Consider the following 13350-nt stretch of genomic DNA (forward strand, 5'->3'; position numbering starts at 1 on the left):
AATTACACAGAAAAAATCAAAACACGATGAAGCCCAATAGTATAAACGGAGGGAAGAATAGAAAAACTGACCAACACGTTCAGTTCACATTCTAATTCACTTTCTCATCAAAATCAACAGTTAGCATGAAACTGATAACGTTAGCAATTTGATGCATTAGCCAGTAATGACAGAGCGACTCGCAGGTATAATCTTTCAGAAAAAAACTAAGCGTTATTCAATTGACGCAACGATCGATTTAACTCAAAACTACACACGAAATGTTGCCAAGCATTGAAAAAAGAAAAAGCAAACGAAGAAGGCCTACAAAGATTCAACCAAACTTAACATGCTCATTCATCTACGGCAAACTTATGTTGCATTTTTACAGCTAAAATTGAAAGTTCAAAACAAAAACCTGATCAGATCAAGTTAGACCAAGCTTCAACAATAATTCAATCATATAATATTAAAGTTTAGCAAGATCAAATTTTAGTACCATCAAAGGTTTCGCAGGGCCTAACCGTCAAAAAACTGACCCCACCTCATCATGATTTTACGTCTTTTCGGTAGCTTCGGTGATTTGTACACTTAGAGACTGCTAAATAACCTCCAAGAGAATAGCTCAGCGACTTAAGGCTCTCTGGAGTTTAACTGTTTATCCCATTTTTGAGGACCAAACGTCAAACGGGATGTAAAACAACTCTGACGAAACTCTGGTTGAACATAAAATTGCATGCACAAGAAAAACCAACAGGATTAATATAATTTTCGCAAACGTTGTTTGAGAGCAATCAACAACTGCTCTTTCGCGGTTTCTGAAAAAAATAGACAATCAACACGTAGAAAAAGCATAGAAAGAAACGTGGAACACAAGAAAAAGCATAGAAAGAAACGTGGAACACAGACTTTTGAGGATGAACCCTTCAACAACCTTTTGAGGATGAAAGTTGATCAAGCAAAATAACAAATTCCGACCAAGGAGGGGTTCGAACCCCCGATCAGCGGCATAATACACGGAATCATTAACCCCATCCAGCTATCAGGGGCCGAGCAGAAGTCCCTGATAGCTGAGTGGTTACTTACTCAGTGTTTTACGACGGAGGTCTGGGGTTCCAACTCCAAATTGATCATTTTTTGCACCTCGGCCGGGATTTTTATTAAAATGAACAATCGCTTTTGGTTTAGCAACATAATTTAAGTCAGGAAAAAAATAAAGTAGTCAAGCGTGAAAAAGATACTCACGAAGTGTAATCGAAAGATTGTTCTAGTCTTCACACTTCGAGAGCGATTAATAAAATCAAGAGCCAGAAGACATCAAAAAGAACCAACAAACTAATCGTGCACTTGTGTCATATGAACAACGGAGTTAAACAAAACCGACTAACGTTGAAAGCATTGCTCTCGAAATAGTGGGAGCCAAAAACTAGTGCAGAGTGCTTCATTCGGGGGAGCAACTAAATTAACTAAGGGAGCTTCAAATGACGTCATTAGTTGGTTATTACATACCACTATAACCACTAATAAAAGTACAGTGAAGAACTACGCAAACTTCCGCGCATTTTCCATTTGACTTTTATTAGTGAAATGCCGCCACTTGAGCTCAGCTGCTGAAATTAAGATTACAACGAACGAAAACGTCAGGGCATAAATGTCACCCGAAAAGTCAAACCAGTCAAGCAAGTTTTGCATAAAAACATAGCCAGTAGAATACAGGAAATGGCTCGAAAAGTCGTCTAATAAAAAACTAAGCTTACCTATTTTAAAATTATCAAAATAGCAATATATAGAATCAACCAATTTTTTAATTAGGAATGTGAGTAGCTGCGGGGTAGTGGGCAGGTGGGGGTAGATAGGAGGTGGGGGTATGCGAGAAGTTGGGAGGTTAAGTAGGTTAGAGGTAGGTGCGGGCAAGGGGGTAGGTAGTTGGAGGGGGGTGCGTTAGTGGGAAGGGTAGTTGCGGAGTGGGGCGGTGGTAAGATAGGTGGAGGGGGTAAGCAGATGGTAGATTGCTACCCAGGGGGTGAGCGGATGTAGGCAGGGGGTGGGGGTATTGGAAGCTAGGTGGTAGCGAAAATTTAGGTGGTGGGGGTAAGGAGGGGGGGGGGGGGGGGGGGGGTTGTTATGTAGGCCGTCGGTCTAGTTTAGATAAGGAGGGGGGTGTTAAGTAGGGATATGGATTGTAGGGTAGTCATGAACAAACTTGCTTAAACAAAAAAATCCTCTGCATTAATAATCCTCACCAATAATCTTCGAGTCGTAAAAAACTAGTACAAATACTCCTCTTCGCGTCGTAAAAAGACCAAACGTTTACAACAATTGCTTCAAAGTTCGTTGCAGAGCAACGAAACAAAAGAATTGTTGCAAAATCCCGAGTCAATGTTTAAGCGGAAAGTAACCATTTGGCATACGCTTAATCACTGTGCATTGGCAAGAAAAACATAAATGTAGGGGGGTCCAAAGATCTAGAAAATTACTAATCACAACACGAACTTACATCTCCTCGGTAGATTCGGCGAATCGTATCTTTAGACACTTGTAAGACTCCAACTCGCTAGTTTAATGCCCTCTCGCTTCAACCGTTTATCCTGTCATAATAACCATGAACTGCGCTAAAAACCAGCTCGACAAAATTAACAGCTACAAATTTTCGTTTTAGAGCAAATAGTAATTAAACATAGCCAGCAGAGTGCCGGAAAATAGCCCATTGAATGATTTCGATAACCGTTGATTCCCATAACCACGATTCGGATTGGAAGACAAGAAAAAACGGGAATCAAATGATTTTTGTAGAAAAACAATTTTAAAGTGCGAATTATTTTGATATCATTCCGTGGTTGAACAGACTCGTGTTTCATAGTGAGACAATAGAGAGGATAGTATCAAAACCAATAAGCATTAGATATGGTAACAAAGACTTATGAGAATCAAGTTCGATTAACGGGCATCTAAAACTGGGCTTTATGAGTTCATTCCGTTTCTATTTCTGATTTCTTTTTCTTAATACTGACTCTGTTCATTTTGAATTGTTTTGCTGAGCAACTGCTGCCTAAATACACTTTAGCAAAACGAGAGAAGAAGGAAACTAGCCTAGAGAAGTCAAAAAGATCTCACGCAAAATGTTGAACAAGCTGTGAACTAAGGTAAAGCGAAAAATTTTTTTTCAACGAAAAAAAAAAAACATAGCAGGACAAGTCCTGACGTTCAATTCAAAGAATTTTCATTGAGTAAAAAAACTAGACCTAAATCGGACTATGAATGAAATGGGAAAACCATTTCTAAAAAATCAGATAAAAAAAAGAGAAAATCAATGTCAAAATGCCGCATGTGAACAAAAAAAAACACTAGAGAAATGGAAATTTCTATAGACCTAGAATGAACTATAAAAAGATTGGGAAAACCATTTAGAAAAAAATCCCATCCAAAAAAATCGAAAAAAAACTGTAAAAAATTAAAGCGAAATTGCTGCATGTGAACAAAAAACCACTACCGAGAAAACGAATTTTTGTTCAAACACCGTATTCTTACTCTACTTTAAAATTAGAGCGAAAAAAATTCACTCCGCAAAACTACTCGCTCCACTTCCTGTTTCGGCGTGACCAAAATCACTACTCCAATTTGACTTCAAAAATCATGAAAATGTGTGAACAGATCTTAAACATAGCTGTCAGATTGCCAGAAAATAGCCGCAATAGCTTCGTAGATCTGCAGACTCGAAAAGACAGTAAAAAAGATAAACCAAAAAAATTCGTCTTTTCATTGCAGGCCATGTTATATTTCGATCTAAAAATATGCATACGTTTTTGCTGCCTCTATTAGCTGCTCTCAAATAACGTTCATTAAGAGTGTGACACACACCTATTTGACCTTATCTCTTTGAATTAAAGTAAATAAACGTGAATTTCAAAATGGGGAAGTCATATTTGAGAGTGAGGTAAGTCAAGTGTGACCAAAAATTTAATCACACGAATGAACAAAAAACTCGCTCCACTAAGAGAAAAAATGATGTCACGCATGCACTTCAGTTGAAATTGCATGAACGAATGAACAAAAAGCAGATTTAAAGTGGTTGTGACGTCATATGGTCGTAACAAAAATCGCGAAGACCAAATAAAAACAACATAGCAGGACAAGTCCTGACGGTCAATTCAAAGAATTTTCATTGAGTAAAAAACTAGACCTAGATCGGACTATGAATTAATTGGAAAAACCATTTCTAAAAAATCAGATAAAAAAAAGAGAAAATCAATGTCAAAATGCCGCATGTGAACAAAAAACCACTAGGAAAATGGAAATTTGGTTCAAACAAAAAACTAGACCTAGAATGAACTATGAAAACATTGGGAAAACCATTTAGAAAAAATCCGATCCAAAAAAATCTAAAACTGTAAAAAATTAAAGCGAAATTGCCGCATGTGAACAAAAAACCACTACCGAGAAAACTAATTTTTGTTCAAACACCGTATTCTTACTCTACTTTAAAATTAGAGGGAAAAAATCACTCCGCAAAACTACTCGCTCCACTTCCTGTTTCGGCGTGACCAAAATCACTACTCCAATTTGACTTCAAAAATCATGAAAATGTGTGAACAGATCTTAAACATAGCTGTCAGATTGCCAGAAAATAGCCGCAATAGTTTCGTAGATCTGCAGACTCGAAAGGACAGTAAAAAAGACAGACCAAAAAAATTCGTCTTTTCATTGCAGGCTATGTTATATTTTGATCTAAAAATATGCATACGTTTTTGCTGCCTCTATTAGCTGCTCTCAAATAACGTTCATTAAGAGTGTGACACACACCTATTTGACCTTATCTCTTTGAATTAAAGTAAATAAACGTGAATTCCAAAATGGGGAAGTCATTTTTGAGAGTGAGGTAAGTCAAGTGTGACCAAAAATTTAATCACGCGAATAAACAAAACACTCGCTCCACTAAGAGAAAAAATGACGTCACGCATGCACTTCAGTTGAAATTGCATGAACGAATGAACAAAAAGCAGATTTAAAGTGGTTGTGACGTCATATGGTCGTAACAAAAATCGCGAAGACGAAATAAAAAAACATAGCAGGACAAGTCCTGACGGTCAATTCAAAGAATTTTCATTGAGTAAAAAACTAGACCTAGATCGGACTATGAATTAATTGGAAAAACCATTTCTAAAAAATCAGATAAAAAAAGAGAAAATCAATGTCAAAATGCCGCATGTGAACAAAAAACCACTAGGAAAATGGAAATTTGGTTCAAACAAAAAACTAGACCTAGAATGAACTATGAAAACATTGGGAAAACCATTTAGAAAAAATCCGATCCAAAAAATCTAAAACTGTAAAAAATTAAAGCGAAATTGCCGCATGTGAACAAAAAACCACTACCGAGAAAACTAATTTTTGTTCCAACACCGTATTCTTACTCTACTTTAAAATTAGAGGGAAAAAATCACTCCGCAAAACTACTCGCTCCACTTCCTGTTTCGGCGTGACCAAAATCACTACTCCAATTTGACTTCAAAAATCATGAAAATGTGTGAACAGATCTTAAACATAGCTGTCAGATTGCCAGAAAATAGCCGCAATAGTTTCGTAGATCTGCAGACTCGAAAGGACAGTAAAAAAGACAGACCAAAAAAATTCGTCTTTTCATTGCAGGCTATGTTATATTTTGATCTAAAAATATGCATACGTTTTTGCTGCCTCTATTAGCTGCTCTCAAATAACGTTCATTAAGAGTGTGACACACACCTATTTGACCTTATCTCTTTGAATTAAAGTAAATAAACGTGAATTCCAAAATGGGGAAGTCATTTTTGAGAGTGAGGTAAGTCAAGTGTGACCAAAAATTTAATCACGCGAATAAACAAAAAACTCGCTCCACTAAGAGAAAAAATGACGTCACGCATGCACTTCAGTTGAAATTGCATGAACGAATGAACAAAAAGCAAATTTAAAGTGGTTGTGACGTCATATGGTCGTAACAAAAATCGCGAAGACGAAATAAAAAAACATAGCAGGACAAGTCCTGACGGTCAATTCAAAGAATTTTCATTGAGTAAAAAACTAGACCTAGATCGGACTATGAATTAATTGGAAAAACCATTTCTAAAAAATCAGATAAAAAAAGAGAAAATCAATGTCAAAATGCCGCATGTGAACAAGTCCTGACGTACAATTCAAAGAATTTTCATTGACTAAACAGAAAACTAGACCAAGAACGGACTATGAATGGATTGGGAAAACCATTTCGAAAAAAATCCTATCCAAAAAATCAAAAAAACTGTAAAAATCAAAGTAAAATTGCCGCATGTGTACAAAAAACGGATCTTTTCCGTTTGTGCCCCCCAGTACGTTATGCTCCCCCAGTTACAGAGCACGTGTCATTACATAGTAAATCATTATGTAAAAATATTGCACGTGCATCTGGGGGTTGCAAATAATATGCACCCACTAAGCTGGAGGGCACAAACGGAAAAGATCCCAAAAAAACTACTAGCGAGAAAGCGAATTTTTGTTCAAACACCGTTTTCTCACTCTACTTTAAATTTCGAGCAAAAAAAATTACGCCGCAAAACCACTCGCTTTTTCGCTCCACTTCCTGTTTCGGCGTGACCAAAATCACTACTCCAACTTGACTTCAAAAATCATGAAAATGTGTGAACAGATCTTAAAAAAAGACAGCGCCCCAATACAATTCAAATTCTTTGAATTGTAAAAACCAAGAGAAGGCCATTAATAGCCCCAGCTATCGTTGTGCGGCTATTAAAAAAAAGACAGCGCCCCAATACAATTCAAATTCTTTGAATTGCAAAAAAAACAGGAGCGCTATAATAGCCGGCTGAGAAGCTGAGGCGGCTATTAAAAACAAACATACAGTTGCCTGTCCGCAGTAAAGTGTTCCTTTTGTTGGGATGATTTGCTCTCAAATTTCATTATTGGGGCGCATTGATTCACACAGCTATCAAACACCGTCAACTTCAGCATGAATTTGGGCTGCTTTCAGCATGAATTTCGGTGTAAAAATTTTTTCACGGGCTAGTAGAACTAAATACCTGCAACAAACAATGCGCCAGCTTTACCGATTCGCAGTTTATTGGGAGGGCAGACAAGCTAAGAATTCGAATACTACATTTTGATACAACATATTTATAAGAATTCGAATACAGATTTATACATATTGAAAGCTTTCAGATGATAATTGACAATGAAACATAGTTTGCAAATTAACAACGAAATTTATATTGCAAATTATTTCAAATCCATAATAGCTTCAATTCATTTATTATTTTGGGAAAAACAAAATTCTCCATGAAATAAGGAAAACTTTTTATGTCAAACTTTTATCTGATCAGCGAAAACGAAATTCGAAAATAGCTGCTCCAAAAAGTGACACTGTCTGGGTAAACAAAGATTCACCAGCACCATTTCATTCGAATATTTGCGACTAGGGTCAGCTAAACGGAAACGCTCAGCGCAACAGATTCATAATTTGAGTTCGTGTAAAAACTAAAAAACATTATTTGCTGTGTCTAACCAAAACAGAGCTTTTCACTGTTTTTCGGACACTGGTACCAAAAAAAAACAATGCCAGGCGCCAGACAGAATAAAACATCATATGAACAAACTACCTCAAAGATTTCAAAAAATATTTTAATTCTAAAGGGAAATGTTTTATGGGTGCAAAAAAACGCCGCAATCGAACTCTTGAACCCACGTTTATCAGTCTGACATATTAACCATTAAGCTACAACGGCTTTAATTTCCTCGCTGACAATCGACTTTACCAGCGAACTTGATTTCAGAACAAGAGCAACTAAGAGTGAAAAAGTCACTCAGGAAGTCAAAAAAATGTTCTAGGCCAAAGGCGCAAAATCGGTCGGGCTAAAGGCGCAAAAGACCATTATTCACCATAAATATTTCAAACTTCATTCGAGAACAATTAAAGATAGCAAGAAAAGTCGCGACACAATCTAAAGAATTGAGTGGAAAAACAAAATACTCTACGACCTGATCATCAGACAAGTTTAAATACTACTAAAGACAGCTTATGGTCGATAAGTAAACATAATTCCCGTTTACAATAAAAGAGCACCAACACAATCTGAATTATTATATAAGAAAGGAGAGTACCTAAAGAGAGCCCATAATAGTTAGGTGGGAATGAAAATCATGGGAAGGAGGGTAAGTAGATGCACGGTATGGCGGTGTTTTTAGTTTGGATAGGAAGGAGCAACTGCTATGAGAGGAAAACCTCTCAAGAAACTTTTCGACCTTGAATATTACCAGTAGTTACGTATTACTATGTATCAGTATCTAAACTACTGTTAAAAGTCTAATGTCAAAAAACAGAACTCAACATCTGAAAAAAAAGTTAATGTTCAAGCCAAAAAAAAAACATAGCCAATAGATGATCAGAAACGGCTCGAAAAGTTCAATATAAAATCTTAACTAATATTAAAGAAAGTCAAACTAAGAAGCAAATCAAAGAAAGGAGAAACAAAAACCAAAAAAGTTAAATGATAATTAAAACCAAAAATGTTAATAAAAGATACAGACACTAGGTGGGGGAGGGGGCTGAGGTTATTTGGGGGGGGGCAGTGAGTACGTGGGGTGAGAGGGGGTGTGTGGGGGAGGGGGTGGGGAGGGATATGTAAGTGGGGGGGGTTGTTGGTGTTTTGTTAAGTGAAAGGGGGCAGGGCAAGTAGATGCCGCCTGTGATGGGGGGTTGTAGTTTGGAATGAAAGAATAGACAAAACTTCTCAAAAAAATAGCCGGCAGATTGCCGGAATAGCTGCTAAAGAACAGACCCTTGTGCCGTATAACAGAGATAGAAACAGAGAGATCTAAATTGAGAAAAAATCGACGCCGCTCAAAAAGCTACGTAAAAACATTCAGTGATAAATTAATAAAGCTTGTTAAAATTCATCTCGCAGAAGCCTCTTATTAGGGACCTTTACTGCACATATGAGTTCCTTTGACCTTAAACGAATTCAAATTAAACTGCAAAGTTAAAGTGCCAAAGTCATTTTATTGAGTGAGGTAAGTCACTTGTGATCAAAATCCAATCACGCAATAAAATTTTGCTGAACAGAGTGAGAAATGACGACACGCGCGCAAACGCCGTTAGTGAGAGGAAGAAGTCATTAAAAGAATTTGACTTTTTCAGCTTTGCTGTGTGAACAAATGTAAAACGAAAAAGAGCGTCAGACGACGAAACAAAAAACATAGCCGGAAGAATTCCGGAAGCGATTCGAAGCGTCAAAACTTCAAAAAAAAACCGTAAATTCAGCTGAAACAATTGCCTTTGGTATTAAACCATTAGCTCACTGCCTCCCCAGGTGTGATCTAAAAATTGGCGAAATTTAAGCCACTGTCATCAAGAGAAACAAAATGATGCAAAAATTTATATTTTGGAAAATGTTTGGTAACGGTTAAAAAGTCCCAAAAATAGGATGGTGAAAATACTAATAGGCTGAAAACACTGGCAGGGCTATCAATTGCCCTCAAATAATTGCCCTCATGATTTTAATCTCAAAAAGATCGCGAAAGCAAACGGCAGATAAAAATCTTAGAGCTCAGTAAAACTTTTCAAAAAAGAATGCTCAAATATAGGAATCAGAAAACCACTCCAATTAGATTTCTAATCACTGCAATTAGGACAACAACAACTCATACCTCTTCCTTGTTGTATATATTTGAGACAAGATTTCAAACTAACTCATTAAATTAAACATAGGAAAGACATAAACATCAGAATAAAATTGAAGGGCAAAAAAATCGTTTAAAAACAATACCGAGGCCGGAAGAAAAATGCAAAAAATAGTAATGAGAAATTTCGGAAAAAACATCCTAGCAAACTCTCAGTACTGCCTTATGTTGAATGGAATCAATTGCAAACCAAACAAATGACGAAAATCAAGGAAAGCTGAAATCATTCAATTTTTTAACAACTGAAAAAATCAATATAACGAATTTAAATGTAGGTGCCAGGACAAAGCTAGAATAACTCAAACTAGAATGTGAAGAATATGGACAAAAGCACGATTCAAACACACAAAACATTTTTCCAGAAAAAAATTGAGAATGGATTTATACAAAAAATTTAACTGTTTTTCACAAACTTAACGCAAAAAATGATTGAATTTTTATTGGAACAAAATTAAAGGCCCTTATGTCGCACAAAAATACTATTTCTTGTAATTAAAACCAAAATAAAAAAAAACAAAAATTAGAAAAAAACCAAAATCGGATTAGCATAATTGCAATTTTATAAAAACAAAATTACATCGAGTTAGAAAGAGGCATTGAGTATATGGATTATGAAACGGAAGTTGCCATATTAAGTTAGTTTTGACAAAAAGACGGCTCAAAGATCCAAAATGCAGAAATTATTAGAAAAAAGCCAAAAATAAAGTAAAAAATCAAGAAATGTTCCAATTGTGAACTTCACACGCATTTTCAGGTTCTGCAAAACACTGTGATATCAATTTCCGAGGTTTACATTTCAATATAGCATCAAATAAAAATTATTTCTACAAAAAACAAATTACAAGCAAAAACATTGGGCAACTTAGAAGAAAAAACGGCTAAAAACGGTTATCTAAATGTGCCATTCAGTCAAAAACTACTTTTCAAAGTCAAAAAGACATTCACAAAACGCAGCGCATGATCAAAAAACTTCTCTCGCTCAGAAAAATTTAGTTCACACCGCAATTTCACGAACTTTCTTTTGCTTTTAGGTCAAAACATCGTCTGAACGAATAGTACTTCCGGTACAAAAAAACCTTAAGAAAACCAATACTCCTCTTCGAGTCGTAAAAAAACCAAGAGCACCGCAATATAGCTCCGCTCAGCTTACAGCTTCGCAGCTATAAAAAACATTGACCTAGAATCATAGCAACAGTCAGTTAGTAATTACTATACATTACAAACAAAGCTACTGTTACGTCCAATGGTCGAAAACAGAATTCAACGTTCAAAAGAGGTAAATTTTCGAAAAGAAAAGTTAAATTCCAAGTCATAAAGAATTTCGGAGCAACTTTCATTTGACTTAGAGCCCTAAACTTATAGTTCAGTTAATTGGAATTATGATCAGTTGAGCGATTTAGATCTCGCAAAATTAATGAGGCAAAGGTCAATAGAAAAGTTAAACATTTCAAGCGAGAAATTTTCAAAAAAAGAAACGTAACACATAAAGCTCCACGCCAAAAGCTACCTCACTACACCATTATTCTGAGTCAGAACTCCAACTTTATTCAATAGAATTCAAAAAATCAAGTCCATAACCAATTTTTGATCTAATCCAATTTTTCGATAGTACAATTTGCACCGCTTTTTTACAACTATATTCATATACAGAATTTCCAAATATAAAAACATATAAACTATTAAAATAGGAAAAATTGCTTCAAACTGCAGCATCTTTAAAATCATACCCCCGCCATGTCTCAAGGAAACATAATAAAACTAACAAAGTACTGTTATAGTACTGTTTTAAGTACTGTTATGCATAGTACTGAATTTATAAGTAGTTATGAATTCCGTAACCAAGGGCAACTCTTGCTGACCATATAATATCAACTAAATTTCGAAAAAAAACTATCCAAACAGGATTCCAACTTTCGTTTGAAGCAATTTTTAAAACTAATCTACAAAGCACCGACATAAGATGATAACAATTTGACTATTAAAGTGATAGGTTATAGATTTTACCCATCTTCCCCACGGAAAATTTTCATCGAAGAAAGGTGAAAAAATTAATGGCGTTTTAAAATCCAGTCAGAAACAGTTTTGAAGTAAAGAAAGAAAGTAGAGATAAAATATAGCACTGAAGGCAGTCCAGGTGTTTCAGAAAGCTGTTGATAACTTTTGAGGTCAGAAATGTGTTAAATACGGCTACAGGTCGTGCATGAAGTTGAGTGGTTCATAATGTACTCCCCCTTTTCCCATGATTTTGTTTGCTTCTCTGTTCTTACCACATGAGTAGGCTATCGTCAATATTGTTGTCATCAATATACTGATTGCCACGCAGAACACAATTAAATTGGCTGAAACAGCAAACACGTAAGCCAATTATGAGTGCTCTTATTTTAAATAGTTGAATGAATGGAATTTGCTCTATATCTATGACATAGCCGCCAGATGGCCGGAAAATAGCCACCATTGAGGCGCATCGGGATTGAAAGAGAAGAAGAGATAGAAATTGACAGAATTTTTCCTAAGTTTCAAAAAGTGTTCAAACTCGGTGCGCAGTTTCAATTAGATTCCATAACAATACTTAATTCATCTTTTAAACTGAAATCTATTAAGCTTAATACAAATATAAGCTAGCAATCGCTCTAATGAACTTCGATAACCTAATGAACTGACTTAATGACCGGGCTTAATCAGTTTATCACGTTTCTATTAATTTAAAATCCATCCAGTTGAAACAAAGAGTGAGTCAAGCGTGACTTACGTGAAACGAAAAACGCGATCAAAAAGTAAATCGAATTAAAAAAAAACATTGCAGGACAAGTCCTGACGTATAATTCAAAGAATTTTTATTGACTATACTAAAAACTAGACCTAGAACGGACTATGGGTGAATTGGGAAAACCACTTCTAAAAAAATCAGATCAAAAAAATTTAAAACAGAGCAGGACAAGTCCTGACGTACAATTCAAAGAATTTTCATTGACTAAAAAACTAGACCTAGATCGGACTATGAATGAATTGGAAAAATCATTTCTAAAAAATCAGATTAAAAAAATTAAAAAAAAATCAATGTCAAAATGCCGCATGTGAACAAAAACCACTAGCGAGAAAGCGAATTTTTGTTCAAACACCGTTTTCTCACTCTACTTTAAATTTAGAGCGAAAAAATTTCACGCCGCAAAACCACTCGCTTTTTCGCTCCACTTCCTGTTTCGGCGTGACCAAAATCACTACTCCAATTTGACTTCAAAAATCATGAAAATGTGTGAACAGATCTTAAAAAAAGACAGCGCCCCAAAACAATTAAATTCTTTGAATTGTAAAACAGAAAATCAATGTCAAAATGCCGCATGTGAACAAAAAACCACTAGAAAAATGGGCATCTGGTTCAAACAAAAAACTACTCGATTTTACCCTCCACTTCCTGTTTCGGCATGACCAAACTTACCACTCCCAATTTAATTCAAAATCATAAAAATGTGTGAACAGATCTTAAAAAAGACAGCACACCAATACAATCCAAAGACATTGGATTGTAAAAAAGAGCGCCTAGATAATAGCTGTTAAGAAGCTGACGGCGGCCAATAAACTTAAACGGACTAACTTCAGACGATTGGACTTCGAACGACTGGCGAGGCGAGCAATTAAGGTGGCATAGGATAGAAATAGGACAATGTTAGAAAG

The 13350-nt window shown here is 35.8% G+C and overlaps 2 protein-coding genes across 4 annotated transcripts in view; both read right to left on the reverse strand.

The window, feature by feature from the left end:
- LOC142337513 (selenocysteine-specific elongation factor-like) overlaps positions 1-13350 on the reverse strand; it is a 286977-nt gene that overhangs the window by 9504 nt on the left and 264123 nt on the right. The gene's annotated exons all lie outside the window — the stretch shown is intronic.
- Positions 11590-13350, reverse strand: part of LOC142337514 (testicular acid phosphatase homolog) — a 265886-nt gene continuing 264125 nt past the window's right edge. The window contains exon 10 of one of the 3 annotated variants that reach the window (XM_075386793.1): positions 11590-12017. In XM_075386793.1, the coding sequence (XP_075242908.1) occupies positions 11866-12017 (152 nt within the window). In that variant the 3' untranslated portion in view covers positions 11590-11865. The remainder of the gene's footprint in view (positions 12018-13350) is intronic. The other 2 variants (XR_012758950.1, XM_075386794.1) reach the window with 2 other exon arrangements.

This window comes from Convolutriloba macropyga, chromosome 4 (genome assembly GCF_964194025.1).
Source record: "Convolutriloba macropyga chromosome 4, txConMacr16.3, whole genome shotgun sequence".
In the NCBI taxonomy this organism is placed as follows: Eukaryota; Metazoa; Xenacoelomorpha; order Acoela; family Convolutidae; genus Convolutriloba; species Convolutriloba macropyga.